Source organism: Orcinus orca, chromosome 9 (assembly GCF_937001465.1).
Source record: "Orcinus orca chromosome 9, mOrcOrc1.1, whole genome shotgun sequence".
NCBI classification, from domain to species: Eukaryota; Metazoa; Chordata; class Mammalia; order Artiodactyla; family Delphinidae; genus Orcinus; species Orcinus orca.
Window position 1 is genome coordinate 7,181,317 of NC_064567.1, and position 17,726 is coordinate 7,199,042.

The 17,726-nt window shown below is 46.1% G+C and overlaps 1 protein-coding gene and 1 long non-coding RNA gene across 6 annotated transcripts in view; both read right to left on the minus strand.

The window, feature by feature from the left end:
• Positions 1 to 805: 805 nt before the first annotated feature.
• Positions 806 to 17,726, minus strand: part of CUL1 (cullin 1) — a 107,326-nt gene continuing 90,405 nt past the window's right edge. For all 5 annotated transcript variants that reach the window (XM_049714714.1, XM_033412641.2, XM_004283645.3 and 2 more), the window contains exons 10-22: positions 16,636 to 16,743; positions 16,450 to 16,556; positions 14,081 to 14,129; positions 13,223 to 13,354; positions 11,864 to 11,981; positions 10,629 to 10,705; positions 10,003 to 10,134; positions 7,483 to 7,575; positions 3,415 to 3,462; positions 3,253 to 3,335; positions 2,602 to 2,707; positions 1,967 to 2,080; positions 806 to 1,310 (exon numbers count right to left, since the gene is read on the minus strand). In XM_049714714.1, coding sequence (XP_049570671.1) covers positions 1,230 to 1,310; positions 1,967 to 2,080; positions 2,602 to 2,707; positions 3,253 to 3,335; positions 3,415 to 3,462; positions 7,483 to 7,575; positions 10,003 to 10,134; positions 10,629 to 10,705; positions 11,864 to 11,981; positions 13,223 to 13,354; positions 14,081 to 14,129; positions 16,450 to 16,556; positions 16,636 to 16,743 — 1,248 coding nt within the window. In that variant the 3' untranslated portion in view covers positions 806 to 1,229. The remainder of the gene's footprint in view (positions 1,311 to 1,966; positions 2,081 to 2,601; positions 2,708 to 3,252; positions 3,336 to 3,414; positions 3,463 to 7,482; positions 7,576 to 10,002; positions 10,135 to 10,628; positions 10,706 to 11,863; positions 11,982 to 13,222; positions 13,355 to 14,080; positions 14,130 to 16,449; positions 16,557 to 16,635; positions 16,744 to 17,726) is intronic.
• LOC125965372 (uncharacterized) lies at positions 3,647 to 7,476 on the minus strand. The gene is made up of 2 exons (XR_007479154.1): positions 5,424 to 7,476; positions 3,647 to 5,383 (listed from the first exon to the last, which is right to left on the minus strand). It is a non-coding gene; the product is annotated as an uncharacterized LOC125965372 (long non-coding RNA).

A 17,726-nucleotide genomic window follows, 5' to 3' on the forward strand; every position in this document is an offset into this window, starting at 1 on the left:
AAAGAGTGGACACCATTACACAAGTGCTTAGTCTATTACTACTCCTTTTAATAACCTGTTTAACTTTTAATTTTTTAAAACTAACCTGTTAGGTGCCAGATTGGTCCAAGAAACTGTAAGGACTTAGCTTTGGCGTCTTCCTCTGGCCCTGCTCTTGGAACCTGGCCTCCGGGCAGGTAGGGACCACACAGATGTTGACAAGCATGTTCACGTCTCACATCACGGGAGTTGCCTGTGGTTTATGGGGACCACGAAGCCCCTGAGACTGAGCCTTCCCCGGGGCCTCTGCTCCCACCTCCCGTTCCTTCTGTCCTCGGGCCGGGAAGTGACCGCCTGGGGGGCTGAGTGACAGTGGTATATCGCCAACACCAGGACCGCGGATGAGGAGTGACTGTCCTTCGAACAACTGGTCGGAAGCAGGAGGGAGGCGCTGGTGGTAGACACGGTCCCCAAGCCGCACTCGTGACCAGCGCCCGGCAACAGGGGCCACTCTTCCCACGGGAGGTGTCGGGATGACCCCGTCCAGCCTTGCAAGTGTCCACAGAGAAGCCATGGGAGGCGCTGAGGCCTGGGAGCTGCTGTTCAGTCGCTGGAGGAAATCGCGGGGCTGAGCACAAGCGTCGAGGAGAAAAAGACGACAAAGGGCTTAAGATGGGAAGAGCTTACAAAGGCCAATCTCAGGAGGGCAGCCCTTGGGGCCTCAGGAAGACACTGGGAATACCCGTTTGCACAATCATTATGTCTTTTATTTACATATAGAAATTAGTAAAACTTAAAACAAAACCAAATGCGACTTGTACAGAAATCCTTTAATTTTCTTTATTTTCACACATTAAAAAATGAAACACACTATACAAATGGTTTTTCATAGCGGATTACACGTGGGTCCATTCAGACCTGCTCTCCAGGCGCTGCCGGCCTCCGAAGGGCCGCCCGGCCGGCCGCTGTCATTCACGTGGCCAATGGGTTGATTCGGATGCAGAAGCATGCAGCCCTCAGCGAGGAAGGTTCCATCCCCTCTGGTCTTAAATTAGCTTAAATGGCGTCGGTGTCCGTATTTACAGACGTGAAGTGTGGCGATCCTGAGCAGTTCTCATCGCCCCGAGCCCGCGATGGGAGCCTGGGCCTCGGGCCGAGCAGGAGGTCCGCGTGGCGCCGCCGCCGCCGCCTCGTCTCCATCCTTCCCACGGGACGAGGGGCTGCGCCGCGGTCAGACCCCTCCAGGAGGGTTAGGCCAGGTAACTGTAGGTGTCCTTTTCACCATCCACTCGCTCCAAATATTCCTTCTCGATCAGAATGTCAATGCATTTCTGGGCGCCATTTTTAGAAGAGGAAGAGGTAGTGAAAGGGAAAAACATGTTCAGGGTCGGAACGGAGACGGACCCCCCTCCATCCCTGGGGCAACGCCACCTCCCCGCCCGGAGCCCCGCCCCCGCGGCTCCCGTCCCTCCAGCCACACCCGCCCCGCGGTACCTGCCGCCCAGTTTCTGTTTGAAATGACGGCAACCAGAAACGAGCCTCGAGTGTGCCCAGGGGCCGCGGGCCACCCAGGGGACCCGGAGCAACGAGCCACATCCATGGAGACCGCCTCCCCGGCGGGCTCGGCAGACGCGGGAGGGCGGGACTCTCAAGACCCTCTGGGCAGAGTTCAAGGCGGCAAAGTGCCACGCGGCGGTGGTGACACCAGGGCGTGGCTACCGGGCCGGGAGGGAGCACGAGGCTCCCTCTCGTCTCGGGCAGCTGATCGCTTTGCCAAGGTCAGCAAGCTGAATGCTGAGGATTTTGCCCTTCTCTGTGTACGTGCTTCAATAAAACGTTGAAAAATTCATCCTATTTTCTTTTGCAGAAACCTACTATACGTGACTAAGCCAAGTTCCTTCTTCGCGACACAGCCATCAGCCTAGTGTGGTTACCTCTTTCGGCTTCTGAAATGTAATCTGAATGCTTCTGCTATTAATTCTTGTACCTTAATTACTGGGACCCGAGGCTTGAACCTTGAGGACAGCTGGGTCAGCACTTCTCCAAGTAACTGCTGGTGCTTCAGAACCTTCCTCATTTTCATAATTCTCACAATAGCCGCCTGTGTGACCAAGGAAAGAAAAACAAATGTGTTTAACAGAGTTATAAGAACGTAGCCGTAGTAATTAAGAAGAACTAGCAACAAGGCTGCCAAACACGCAGAGGACTACGATTTCCTAACAGGTAACAAGCACACCGCAGGTCAGAGAGGGCAGGGCGCCAACTCCATCTACTTAAGTTTCAGCACCAACACAACAAACATTAAAATGTTTTGGTCTTATGAGCAGCAATTTTAGCAATTTAACCCAAGTCGAAAACACTTTTAAAATGAGAAAAAGTTCAGTCTTCGAAGCCACGGAAGCCGCCTGACCCTGCACTAAACAACTTTCCCTCCCTCCCATCTTAGTAACTCACCACAGGTATTTGCTCTCATCTATTTCATCGATTATTCCATCTACTCCATCCAGAACCACCCATCATCCTGGCCACCACTCCCAAGTCACAGGACACACAGCCCAGAGGAAGCACCACCCCCGCTGCGGCGGCCACCTCCCACGCGAGGGGACAGGCACCCAGTGTCACCTGGATCAGAAGCTTGCGATCTTCCTCGATGTTTTTGTGTGTGGTTTCTTGTTCCTGCTTCTGTTCCGTTTTCATTGGCACATTGATGTTAACCCTTAATTTCTTACTGTCAAGAAAATCGAGGAAATCAATCACTATTGTTTTAAAAGGCACGCAGTAAAGGCTTCTTTCCGTTTTCAATCTTTAAGAGGTGCTTTGCTCCCCAGACGAAGGGTGGAGAGTGTGACTGACCATCTCCCGCTTCCCTGCCACTCATCTCTCTGAAAAGCCCCTAGTTCTCCGCAGGGCGGGTTCCTGCTCTGCCAGCAGGAGGACGTCTGTATTGCAGGAAATTCAGTTCCTTAACCTGCTCTCCCAAACTCTGTCAAGTGAAATAAAATCAAGACACTGGGACACAGAGGTCCAAACTTTCTAGGCGAGCCATTTAAGGAGACTTATTTATTTGCCAATAGAAGAAAAATCCCAAAGCTGAAAGAGTCAAATGGAGACCCACCCAGGATGGGTCAGAGGGAATCAGAGGACCCTGTCAAAGGCCTGCCAGGCCTGGCACCGTGCTCACAGCCCCCCATCTGAGGTGATACCAGTAAGTGCACTGGGGGTCAGGGGATAAGTCTACGGCCTAGGACCATCTACTTGTTAGATTTTCCTTACTTTTTATAACCAAGATATAATTTTATTAAGGTATCTGGCTTCAATTCCACCTCATCAACATTTGCATTTTCGTCTTCCAAGACCTATAAGAAAACAACTGTTACTACGTAATCTCAGGAAAAGGCTTTCTTCTAGCTTAACATAAAAAGTACACAAACATACCAATAACTTTGACTTCAATAAAATCTGTAGGACTTGTGCCAAAATGTCCTGCAATTAAAGAGAAAAGAGAAAATGCATTTTTCTTTGTAATAAGAACCACAGCCCCAGTCCCACAGTCCATTCTTCTGTGGAAAAATAATAGTCACTGAAGTAGAATATGCCCGGAGGAAAAAGAGGGATGGTGCCTCTTACAGGGTCCCCAAAACCTACTCCTACAAGTGAAATCAACCCCTTTCTGCTCTTGATCACCTAGTATTAAAACTGACAATTCTACTACAAATATTAGAAATCGTGCATAACTGATTCCTTTGACTAAATCTTCTTAGATGCCTGACGGCGCATCTTGAACACTGATCACCGCAAAGAATGAGCAGAGGGAGTGTCATGGGCCCAGACACGGTGGACAACACCGTCTGCTCACAAACAGGATGGGGATGGTGCCCGTCACCCTGCCGCTGACCCACCTTTGGTGAACTCTAAGCCCGTCGTGTGGCCTCTGGGCCGCTTCCTCCCCCCGAGAGTAGGTGGTCAACCGTTTCTCAGCTCTCCTTTAGCTCCACAGCTTCCCGATCCCATGGAATCGGACAGTCACCAGGCCGCTCACATGCGCAGCCCCTCCTCCCTGGACGGAAAGGGCCGCCCCCCACGTAAGGGAAGCCCATCCTGGTCAAGGAGAGCTGGAGAGGCCTCTGGTGTGGTGACTGGCCCAGAGTCCAGAGCAGGATGAGGACGCTGCTGGCCACGCCCGGGGCACAGATGCAGAGGCTGCCTTCCCGAGCCAAGCTGACTCCTACTGTGGAGGGCAGGGGAGGGGTCAGCCCCCCACGGGGAGCCGGCTCTGCACTAAAAACTGGCTCAGGGGCTGGTGGGGAGCTCAGCTCCGAAAAGCAGGTCCCCGACCGAGGGCAGAGCCCCACACCAGGGTCTGGGGGCAACCTAAGCCTCCACCCTAACGGAAGCCTCCTCCTTCCGGTGAGGAATGAGGAGTGAAGAACACTCCTACGTGCAGAGCAGCAGATTAGTTTTGTTATTAGAAACTGAGAATGTATTCTGGACTAACTTGAAGCAGGACTCACAAATAAATGACTTTCCTAATTCACATTCTATGAGGCCAGAACTAGCCCGACACCAAAACCAGACAAAATCGTCAAAAGAAAATGGCAGACCAATTTCCTATGAATAAAGATGGAAAAATCCTCAAGAAAATTCCAGCAAACATATAAATTCCAGCAGCATATAAAGAGCGTTATACACCATGACCAAGTGGTATTTATCCCAAGAATGCAAGGGTGATTCAACATTAAAAAAAAAAAAAAAAATCAACATAATGCACCATTATTGATGGACAAAAAGCACATAGTTATCTCAATGCAGTAGAAAAAGCATTTAAACAGAATCCAACACTCTTTCATAATAAAAACACTAAAACCAAAACGAAACTAAACAAAACAAAAAACTAGGAATAGAAGGGAATTTCTTCAGTCTAGTAAACAGCATCTAAGAGAAACTTAAGTGACTGTAAGGCTTCCCCCAAGATCAGGAACAAGACAAGGATGCCTGTTCTTACCACTTGTATTCAACAATGTACTGCGAATTCTATCCAAAGCAATTAGGCAAGAAAAATAAATAAAAGGCATTCAAATAGGAAAAGTAAGTAGTAAAACTATCTGCATCTGCAGATGACATGGTCACATATTAAAAAAGCCCTGAAGTATCCACACAAAAAATATTAGAATAAATGAGTTCAGCAAGGTTGCAGGATACAAGTTCAATACATAATTATATTTCTACACACCAGCAATGAACAAACAATTCCATTAACAATAGCATCAAACTTAAAATACTTAGGAATAAATTTAACCAAAGAAGTGTAAAGGCTTGCATAATGAAAACTATCAATATGAGACACAGTTTAAAAAGAATACAAGACAGTCTGAATAAATGGAAAGACATCCATGTTCACAGAAGACTCAACAAAAATATTGTTAGGATGGCAATCTCAACTCAACAAAAATATTGTTAGGATGTCAATTCTCCTTCCAAAGCAATCTACAGATTTAATAGAATCCCCATCACAATTCCAACTGCCTTTTTTGCAGAAACGGACAAGCTGATTCTGAAACTTATATGGACCCAGAATAGCCAACACAATCTTGAAAAAGAACGAAGTTGGATGTCACAATTCCAAAACTTACTACAAAACAACAGTAACCAAGACAATGTACTGGCATAAGAACAGACATTTAGATCAGTGGAAAAGAATTGGGAATCCAGAAAGAAACCCATACATCTATGGCCAATTGATTTTGACAGGTTGCTAGTACGAACCAATAGGGAAAAAACATGTACAAAAATATCCAATCACTATGTTGTACACCTGAAGCTAATGTATTAATTTATACTTCAATTATACTTCAATAAAAAGTCAGGGCTTCCCTGGTGGCACAGTGGTTGAGAATCCGTCTGCCAATGCAGGGGACACGGGTTCAATCCCCTGTGGGTCCAGGAAGATCCCACATGCCACGGAGCAACTAAGCCCGTGTGCCACAACTACTGAGCCTGCGCTCTAGAGCCTATGAGCCACAACTACTGAGCCCATGAATAAATAAATGTGTGTGTGTGTGTGTGTGTGTGTGTGTGTGTGTATATATATATATATATATATAAAGTCAACTGTACTTCAATAAAAAGAAAAAGACAGGGAAAGAATAATCTCTGACCTTGGATTAGGTAATGGTTCCTTAGCTATGACACCAAAAGCACAATCAATAGAAGAAAAATAAAGTGGACTTCATCAAAATTAAAACGATGTGTGTGATTAAGAAAATGAAAACCCAGAGAACAAGAGAAAATATTTGTAAATCATGTATCTGAAAAGGGTCTACTATGCAGAATATATGAAGAAGAATTCTTACAACTCAACAAAAAAGACAAATAACCCAATTAAAAACGGGCATAAACATCATTAGTTGTTAGGGAAATGCAAATAATCACAATGCGGCACTACTTCATATCCACTAGGATGTGTATAATTTTTTAAAAAAATGGATAACAACTAATGTTGGCAAGGATGTGGAGAAAGTGGACCCTCATATGCTACTGGTGAGAATACAAGCTGGTGTAGCCACTGCGGAACAGTCTGGCAGTTCCTTCAAGAGATAAATATAAGTTATCATGACTCAGCAATTCCACATCTAGATTTATACCCAAGAGAACTGAGAATATGTTCATACAAAGACTTGAAAGGTGGAAACAACCCAAATGTCCATCAGCTGATGAATGGATAGACATAAGGTGGTCCATCCATATACTGGAACATATTTCGGCCATAAAAAGAGGATGAAATACAGATACGTGCTCCCACATGGATAAGCCCTGAAAACATTGTGCCGTGTGAAAGAAGGCAGACACAAAAAGCCACGTGCCATGTTATGCCACTTATATGACATGTCCAGAGCGGGCAAATCCAGAGAGAGAGAGAGAGAGAGAGAGAGAGAAGAGTAGAGCAGAGCAGAGTAGATTAGGGGTCACGGGGGCTGGGGAGAGGACAGGTGAAGGGTAGCTATTGCTGGTGGGTATTGGGCTTCTTCTGAAGGTGATGGAAATGTTCTGGAATTGGATAGTGGCGGTGGTTATACAACCCTGTGAAAAACCACTGAACTGTATACTTTAAAATGGTGAATTTTATGTTATGTGAAATAGCGCAATAAAAAAATGATTAATAGAAAGAATAACATTAAGTGAAAATTTAAGTTTAGTAAGAAAAAGCTTAGCTGGAAAGAGGGTTAAGAACAAGCTAAATGAATGAGAGAAAAGCATATCATGTGTACGTGGTGTGTGTGTGTGTGTGTGTGTGTGTGTGTACGTGGTGTGTGTGTGTGTGGGTGTGTGTGTGTAGGTATATGTTACATTGAGTTTAAAAATTAGTATTTAAAAAAAATCATGCCTTGATCCCTGGAATGAGAGCATATTCATGTTCGTAAGACAGATACCCATTTCAAATCAAAGAAGACCCCCACCCCCTCCCCCCCCAGCTTCCCACAGCAGAGAGGCTGGCGGTAGGAGTACCATTTTGATCTGGGTGCTGTCTGTCAGCTGCTGCACGGCGTACGCGTCCTCTGTGTTGTACTGGAGCAGGATGGCCATCTGGAACGTCGACGCCTTCGGGTCCCCACATGAAAGAAAGAGAGGCAAAACCTAAACGCGCGGACAACTCCCAGAGTGCAGAGCCTGAGCGTGAAGAACCTACTCATGAAACCAATTCCCAAACAGATGCGGAAACCAAAGCAGATCTGCAAGGGAAGACAACGTGTCTAATTCCACCACGCTGCCACGTTTTCCTGAAAGACGTCATTCTCCACCTTCTCAAACATTCAAGTGATTTTGAACTTTCTTCCAAATGCTTTGTCTGTACAAATACAGCTGGCCTTTGAATGCCTCGCAGCAGGGCTGGGTTAGGGGTGCCGAGCCTGAGCCGCTGAGCGGCCACGTGTAACTTAAGTTCGGCCCCGTGTATGTGTGCTTCCTCCCCACCTGAGGATTCATAGCCAGATTCAACCAACCGTGGATCCGGGCTGTGGAGTATTTACTACGGAAAAAACCTGCCTAATGGTCGACCCGTGAGGTTCAAGCCCGTGTGGTTCAAGGGTTAAGTGTACACACCATCTATGCAGCCACACTCATTTTATATAGATAAACACAGAGATACTCAGCCAGTGTAGACAGAAGCACTGAGCATCCATCTTTAAGTCTGATTTTCCACAAATACTAAAGAAAACTGTGTCTGGCACACCACTGACAGAGGAACCTGCAGCTGAGCTGTATGATACTTGGGTGTTTTTTGTTTTTTTTCCTAAGTACTTCACTATGTAAAGTTTAAACGGTTTAAAGCAAACCACAACCGCTCTGAGGTATTTTTAGCAAACCGTGCGCCAGGCAGCATGCACTGGTTTTAATTTCTCAAGCTGTGCAGGGAACGACGCCCGCTGAGGGAGGGCGCTCCACTCCTGGGGGAGCCCTGGGCGCCGTGCCACACGCCCCATGCGAACCCCTCCTCCCTTCCCCTCTTCCATAACCCGTGGCAACAACTAAAGGGCCATAAGCACCGCCACTTGTCCAGGCAAAACCCTGGTCAACGGGAGGGGGGGCAGCAGCGGCAGTGTGGGCGGGGTGAGTGCCTCTGACAGACTTCAGGATGCGGCCAGGAAAATGGCCCGGGGGGCTCGGGGGGGGGGGGGCGGGGGGGGGGGCAAGACTGACAGCTCTGAGGTCTCTCCTGAGATGAGCAGGGGCCTCTCATCTCTGATGGCAGTGACCAAAAGCAAAATGAGTCTCTGATAAATGTTCCACAGCTTGGTGGTAGCCCCACAGGTGTCCACATTTGTCATAACTCCATCTGTACACTTAGATGGGTGTCTTTTTACGTAAATTATCTCAGTAAAGTTTACAGAATGTCCACTTATCAAAAAAGGGGCACTGAGATTTCAGGTACTGAAGTATGAACTCACAGATTCTTCTATGCATACTTGGGAATAAAGAAAAATTTCCAACCGTACAATTGACCCTTGACACAGGTTTGAACTGCGTGGGTCCACTTATACGTGGATTTTGTTTTTCAATAGTAAACAGGACAGTGCTACAGATCCGAGGCTGGTTGAATCCAAACGCAAGGGAACCGTGGATGCAGGGTACCGTGGATGCAGGGTGCCAACTCTAAGTTATGTGCAGATTTTCAACTGCATGGAGGACGGATGCCCCTAACCCCCGCACTGCTCAAGGGTCAGCGGTAGAGAAATCCACATTCAAGTGGATAAAGACCTCTGGACCTGGTGTAACAGAATATCAAACACTTTTTTCAGGGTAGAACTATTAAAAGTTTCAATTAATGAGCAGGTTGAGTCTGCAGAATGCAGTCAGAAGTTTCTTAACACTTAACAACAGATCTATAATTGTTTTTAGAAGCACACTAGCGAAACCCTCTTCAAGATGGATTCTTTAAGGGAAAAGACCTTAACTGCAATTTCGTCTCTGCTGCATATCAGCCCGGAGCCAGAGGAAGTCACTTAAATTTGCCTGATCCTCTGTTTCCCAGATATAAAATGGAACCTAAGTTACAGTTATCATCACACAGCACTCAGCACCACAGTGAGCGCCAAGGGTTGTTGTTAATGTGAAACTGCCCTGTCAAAGGGAAAGAGCTATTATCGTAATTAAATTCATGAAACTCCAGCTTTTTAAACTACTATCTGACCACTTAGTGTGTGTCAGGCAGGAGCTGTACCCAACACTTATTAAATACATGATTTCGCTTGTTTTTCACACCACACACAGAGTCGAAGCACTGACACCCGCCCGCCCTTTTGTGGAGGAGAAAAGTGAGGCTCAGTGTCATTAAGTAACTTCTCCCTTAGCCACAGAGAGTAAGAACTCAGCTCCACTGACTCTTAAAAATCCAAGCTGTTTAACCACGGTATTATTTTGCCAGAGATTGACTCCAGATTTTGTTGCGTGAAACACTAAATTTCTGTAACTTGTCTTCATTTATACTTAAAAAAAAAAAAAAAATCCAAAATAAAAAGGTGATCTTACCTGCAAAGTGTATCTGTTTTTGAAGCAGTTTGTTACTAATTCTCCTTTTGACAGCTGATATAACCATGTCAATTTTCTGCCACTGTGACGGCTGGCATAAAACGCTGTGAATCGCTGGTAACTCCGTTCCAGCTGGATACAGAGGGGGAAGAGCATTTGTGGAATATATCTCTCACCATATTCTACAGTCAACATCTCTAAATAAAAAACACTGGTCCAAGTTTACCGGACAAAATGCTTACAGAACAGTAAAATACAAATATCAAGTGTTTACTCTCTTGCAAAAAAGCACGTTGATTTAAGCATTTGAAGGTGCAATCAAAAAGTTTTTAGCTCCAGACAAGTAGGTATCATCACGATGTTCATCGCAGAACTGTTAGGTTCTACTTTCGAGAGTAAATGACCATGTAAATGAACACACTGTTGAGCTGGAACAGGGGTGGCGCACCTCTGGATCTCCTGCCCTGCCCGGGGCTCGCGGCTGCCTTAGCACCGCCCGGTTTAATGCCGCATGGCCGACTAGCAGGAAGGCCTTCTGCAGACAGCACGTGTATAATGGTGGCGGCTGCCCCTTTTCACCTTTGCTCAACACGAAGGGAACGAACAGATGACAGAGTCATCCTTACCTCCGACGGCAAGGCAAACGTACAAGACTGCTGAAAGGGCCACGATCCAGAACTCAGAACTTGAATGCTGAAGTCCACTGGGGGGATGGGGAAAAATCCAGGAATACATGTGATCAGCCCCGTGAGCTGAAAAGCGCCACATGCCAGATACACGTGGATTGCTTTTTATTAAAAGAAAGCATACTGAATGAAAAACCCTGCTTTAATATAAAACTAAGGATTGAACACATTTAATTTCAATTAAACTCAGTAAAGGGAAGAAGAGCCAGAAATTCCCTCCTCCAAAGAGCGAGCTTTTCATTCCTCTTCTAACGCAGAATTACAACATCGTGGGCCCGTCTGGCTGCGCCTGCTTTAGTTTTCTGCCATGAATAACCTCAGTCCCCGAGGCGCACCTGAGGCCACCAGGCATGGATGGCACGAGAGCCCCAAACTCTAGACAACGAGAACCCCAAAGTAAACCGACTTCTTTGTTCTGTGTAGCACAGATTACTCTGTGTATAGCACACGGACTATATATATCTAACACACATATAACGTATACATTGTTCGTAACAGTGACGTCATCATCGCAGATGGCTGACAACAAGTCCGCTGGCACGGCTGTCAAGTTTAACAATGAAACAGTGCTTTCAATTTGGGAAAAGTACAAACCTCGTGTTTCATTTAAAAAGATAAAATCACCACATGATGATGTCAGCATCACCTGCCACCTCCTGCAGCAGGCAGACCTCACAGCAGGAGCCCAGCTGGCCTCCACGAACGAGGCCGGGCACCCGCCTGTCCCGACCCCCAATGGCAATCGGAAGCCATGTCTGACTCTGTTATCTACACAGCCAATTCAGTTTCTTATAATTAAAAAAACTGCTAGAATGGAATTAAACTAAGGTTAAAAAACATTCATTGAAACTTAAACTGTGCGTGGAGCCCCGAGATGGCGAACGCCTGGGGTGGGGCGGCCACGTCAGCCAGGAGAAGGGGCCGGGGCTCAGGACCTGGACGCAAGCCACCCGCCCGGCTCGGCCCTCCGGGAAAGGCCAACACGCTTCCAAGGCTGTCACCTCCTGTCACCACACAAGTCAGGAGGTGGGCAGTGCCTGTGGGGAGGACTTCCTGTTTACCTGTCCCTGAATTTCTGATAAGGCATCCACCATCTCTCTCACTAGCTACAAAGAGCGCCACCTCCTCCGAGAACCCTGCCTGTAAAGGAAGCTCGGAAAGCCGGGCATACTCACAGTCCAGAGGCTCCGAGTTCGTCAGGTGCTTTTTGAACTGCTCGTTCAGATCTTTGCTTACACCGATGTCTTGAAACATCCGCTGAAGTTTGGAGGTATACTCGAAACCACAAGCTTGCTGAAATGAACCCAGATAACTGCCTTATTAATTTCTATAGAAATATAAATGTATACAGGGAATCCAATGGGGATCACAGTACATGACAGACGCTTAACCGTACTACTAAAGCTAGTTAACATTTAACTGTGTCTCAGGGTATAAACATGCACTGATTAAAATTCATACACTATCAAAAATTATACAGTTATAAATGGAACGGTTACGACTTTATACACACAGTAACTATCACGCAGGCCCAAAGAGCAAGGATTTGTGACCCCGTGGGGGAACACCAAGATGCCATAGTTCGCTATGTCTCTCATCCACTACCACAGACTGAACGGTGCCCCTACCCCAGTCCTGTGCTGATGGCATTTGGAAGTCAGGTCACAGAGAGATAATTAAGTTTAGAAAAGGTCATGAGGGCGGGCCTCCGCCACATTGGGATTAGTGTGGTTGTGAGAAGAGACGGAGAGGCTGTCCCCGACCCCGCTCCCGGTCATGTGAGGATGTGGCCGGGCGGCCCCAGGCAAGCTGGGAAGAGAGCCCTCACCAGAAACTGAACTGGCTGGGACCTTGATCTTGGACTTCCCGGCAGCCTCCAGAACTCTGAGAATAAATCTCTCTTGTTCAAGCCACTCAGTCTATGGTATTTTGGTACGGCAGCCCGAGCTGAACAAGATACCCGTGGAACTATAATTTCGGGTCAAAGTGAAACATGCTGCAAAACATGTAGCAGCGTTTGACAGGCCAGCGAGCAGGCTAAGTGCAGAGGCGGCGGAATAAAGAAAGAAAGACTCAACAGCAAACTAACCCTGACGCTTTCCGTCCTCCTGCAGACGTGGGGTTACTAACTGTTAAGCAAGCCCAGAAAAAAACAAAACACCCCGCCCGCTCAAGGCCAACAGCACAAGAGTACGGGCCACGCCACGTGGAGCAGTTCTTGGTGGCGGGAGCAGAGCTGAGGCCACAGGTGCAGGAGCAGGCGCTGGGCGTCGAGCAGGGCTCGGCTGGAACAGAAGGGCCCCCGGGTGTGTGTGCTGGGCTGGTAGGGTGGTCGGGAGAGCACGTGAGGCCTGATGAGGGGAGACCTGGGCTCATCACAACCGTGGCGGGTTCTCGGTAGCGGAGTAGCAGAGCGCACACTGCACGGACTCTGTGTTATCACTGATTGATGGCTTTGCCCAACTGATAACCTGGAGAGACTAAGAACTTTGATGCCTTAAAGCTGGAATCGTTCAGGGAAAGGTTACACTTACCTTTAACTTCGAGATCATGCTTGCTTCGGCATCATCACTGGCACTGTTCTGATGGACGAGCCTCTTGGCCAGCATCTTCGCATAGAACTTCTGAAACACGTCTTTGTCCTCTATGTACTTGAAGACCACCATCTAGAAAGCCACCACGAGAGCACTCTTAACGCACTTACAATCTGTCACCAAACACAGGCCAGAAACCAACACGTGTGCTTTGTCTTGTCCGGCCCTGTATGTCAACATTTATGACGACAAAAAATACTGTCCTGCTTCCTTGGTGGCGCAGTGGTTAAGAACCCGCCTGCCAATGCAGGAGACACGGGTTCGGGCTCTGGTCCAGGAAGATCCCACATGCCGCGGAGCAACTAAGCCCGTGCGCCACAACTACTGAGCCTGCGCTCTAGAGCCGGCGAGCCACAACTACTGAGCCCGCACGCCTAGAGCCCGTGCTCCACAACAAGAGAAGCCACCGCAATGAGAAGCCCATGCACCACAAGGAAGAGTAGCCCCCAATCACCGCAACAAGAGGAGGCGCGCATGCAGCAATGAAGACCCAACACAGCCAAAAGTAAATTTTTAATAAATTTAAAAAAAAAGTTAAAAAATTACTGTCCTGTAATCTTTAAAGTAAATATTTTCATCAACCCCTTAAATCACATTAAGTTGGTCTACACTTAGTACTAATGAGGAAAGTACAAATGCTAAAATTAATGACTCAACATAGGGAGTAAAATCATAGATTCAAAATAAAATAAATGATTCTACTGCTTTCCACATTCCAGATAGCTCATATAAATAACTTTAAAGCCACCTGTCAGAGAAAAGGTTACAACATAGCGACATAACTATCCAGCACCTTACCACTTGGTTGAGCGTGTCTTCTAGTTCTGCTTCTTCTGGGTTCTTGGAACTGAAAAAATTTTAAAGGCACAGTGTTTTAAAACAAATGAGCAAACATTTACTAAACAAGCGCCACTTAGCCAAACTACCATATCAGACTGTGGTTCTGAACATTCAAATGCTCAGTTCTTTTCAGATTAACAGGTGGAAGAGGGAAAGTTAGATTTCCTTACCTGTGGCAACTTGGCAATCTTATACTGTGTCTCAATTTCATAATCTATTCTCACATATAATCATTTAAAATATCCACAATGAAACTGAACAGAAGATACCTGTTAAGTTTCCCGAAACATTCTGAACCAAGTTTTCCTTTAAGATAATCCACTTAAATGTAAGTAAATGAGCTTCACTTTTCTAATTGCATTCTACAATATGCTTTAAGTTAACTTTGAAAAAAACCAAACGCCTTTTAATGGCCTAATAATTAAAGACAATGAAAGGGGTTTTTAAACCACTTCTCAAGTGTTGCTTTCCATTTGTCATTATGTCTACAAAACAGATGCTTGTCCTTTAACAACGGATTCATTCACTCTATTCTATGAGCAACTATTAATTGAAAGGTGATTTCAGGGTAAATACAAATTTAAAGCTTTTATCCCAAGAGTCCTTTATAAACAAGACCCCTATAAATTCATAGAAAATGATCCAACCACCAGACAGGCTCCTATTTAAGAACAGTTGGCTCCGAAGGTCCATTCTTCTCTCTCTTTTTCTCACTGAGAGGTCAGGGCTGTATCTCTCCTGAAAGAGGTTAGTTTAGTGCCCACTGGAGTCTAGTCACTGACACGCGCTCATTAAAGCAGCGCTTTTGGAACTCTCCGCCATTCTGTCTGCTTCAGCAGCCTTAACTGAAGAAAAATCTATCAAGAGACTTGATGAGACAATTTCTAAAAAGACAATGGCTAAAAAAGAAGCTATGTATTCTGCCAAACAAACTGGAGCTCTATGAGAGTACCTGCATATTTAAAATACTGAAAACTTTCATTTTATAGAGCCTAAAAAATGAAATCAGGTCAGAAAAGGCATCCCAATTTAAAGTCCATTTTCACTCCTGAAATGAACACATCAGTGGATCTGACTAGAATTGCTAAATTATGCGTTAGACAAGCATTGTGGTGAGCAGGGGGGAAAATCAAATACTCAACTTGCACTGGGCCTTGGGCAAGTCACCTTCCGGCAAAGTTAGGAGAGAGACAGCGGCTGACCTTATCAAATGTCTTCTCATGTCAATCAAGAAGACCACATAGTTGTTCATACAGCTCTCAGTTAATAAAGTCAACTACGTTAGATTTGCTACTGTTGAGCCATCCCTGCATTCATTCCTAGAAAGCTATGCTATGTTCTGGACAGTTATCCTTTAGTTCGCTGATAAATTTAGTTTGCTAACATTTTACTTAAGATTCCCACAACTCTCTTCTAAGTGAGACTTGTTTGTAGTCTTTTGCTTGGTAGTGTAGGTGTTCTCAGTCTTTTTTGTAATGGGATTATACGAGCCTTTGAGAGCTGCTTAAAATACAATTTACTAATATCAAACCAATATGATTGGGGGGCACGGAAAACTACTGCAAAATCTGTTGGTGTGATATTTGGAATAGGAAAATAAGCCTTGAGCATTTCTAAACTGAAAAAAGCTACTCCTCAGTGAAAGAGATGCTGATGAAAACCAAAACAAACACACAAAAAATTAAGTGAGAACTTCCAAAAACACAACACAGAGAAGAAAACCATATTAGATTACATTGCGTCTCGTGCTTAATACACATAGATTAGGAAAAATACCAGTTGAGAAATAAGATGGTTAAAATATAAAGACTATGAAACAGCAATAAAACAAACTCGTTAAATGAAAATAAATGTTAAAAGTACACAGACTGATGCAAACACTACAGCATGTGGAGAGTCTTCTGTTTTAAAAAGCAGCCAGTGGGAGCTACTGCAGATTTTCAACTGGAAAATAATTAATCAAGGCCAGCAGAAAAGAGCAAGTAGGGAGTGAAGGGAAATGGTGACTTTGTGCCGTAACCTCCACCCTCGTCACCACCAGCTGGACCTGCGCAGTGGAGTCTATTTAGCTGAAGGGCCACGCGCACACCGCCTGCCATTACAGACATTAGTGATGTAAGAAAAACATGAACTGGGCACGGTACACGTAACGTGAAATGCCTTTTAGGAAGACAAAGAAGGTGTATTAGGTTTACAGTATTTTCTCAAAAGGTACAAAAATTACAATTTAACATACATACGTAAAATGTAATATAAATTTTAACTCCTCATCTAGAGGCTGAGATTTTAAACAGGTTTACTAAGAAAAAACACAAAGTCACTAGTACCTCTTCTTCAACAAGGAGTCACAGTATCGAGCCAGCAACTCGGGGGATTTACTGGATGACTGAGCCATTTTGGTAACCGCGTTGTTGTTTATGAAGCGACCGCAAGCCTGCAGATCACAGGAAACACAGTCAGAGGCCAGTGTGCCAGCCACTGTCCCCAGGAGAGCCATGGGCCAGCACACCCACCTTGTCCAGTGCGGCCACGAACCCAGCATCGTTGTTGAACGCTGACATCACTAGGGCGTTGTATTTTTTATGAACATCCAACACTGTCTGTACATACATTTTGGGGTCCTTGGGTAGAGGGAAAAGCAGACACACAAGTTGGTTTCTGGGGACTAAACTGCACACTAACAGCTACTAGAAAACATTCCAAAAGGTTTGGATACTTCTTCAAAGATGTTAACAAGATCAAGAATAGTTTTCATTCCATCATCAAAACACACAGGATATGATATTTATAGATATAATAAAAGAAAATATATTCTCTGCACTCGAAATTAAATACTGACTTCAAGCTATATGAAAAATAGTGATTTTTTTCAAATTATCTGAAAACTCAAAGGGATGACAGAAAACAAACTTTCAAAGTGGTAGCTTTACTTCGCCAATTTTTGTTGTTAACAATTCAACTTCTCGACTTTGTTTTGGCTGGGGAAACCAGTCTACCAGTTATTTAGAACTTAGCTGGGCAGGCAATGCAAAGATAACATAGCTTTTAGGTCCTAGGAAGTGTGGTTGAGGGGCCGGAGTAGGTCAGACGTGGCAGCAGGGGTGAGACTAGTACATCTGGGAAAATCAGAAGACCCACGTGGACAAACAGAGAGAACTGAGACGGGAAAGGCCAGGGCCTGGGGGACAGGACAGGCAGAGCACTGTGGGATCGGCAGGGCAGCCCCGTGGGAGTCTCCGGACAAAGGAGCCACAGGATGGACGTGAAATGTGAAAGCCAGCCACAGGAGACGCTTCTGGAGCGACACAGAAGGAACACAGGGAGGGGCGCCAAAGGAGACAGTCCTGGGTCACAAGAAAGCAGAGGCCGGCGCTGGGCGCCTGCTGCGCACCGGACGGCGCTGAGCCCGCTGAGGGCTGTCACTACGCTGCCGCGAGGCCAGTGCTGTCCGCATCCCCTCCTCACAGACGAAGAAACAAAGTCACAGGCAACCAGCCGGCCAAGGGCCTAAGCGGCGGCAGTCAGGCCCGGACACGGGCAGCCTGACTCCTGAGAGCCTCTGAGAAGGAAAGGGCCCGGGTGAGGGGTCGGGAAGACAGGCTGA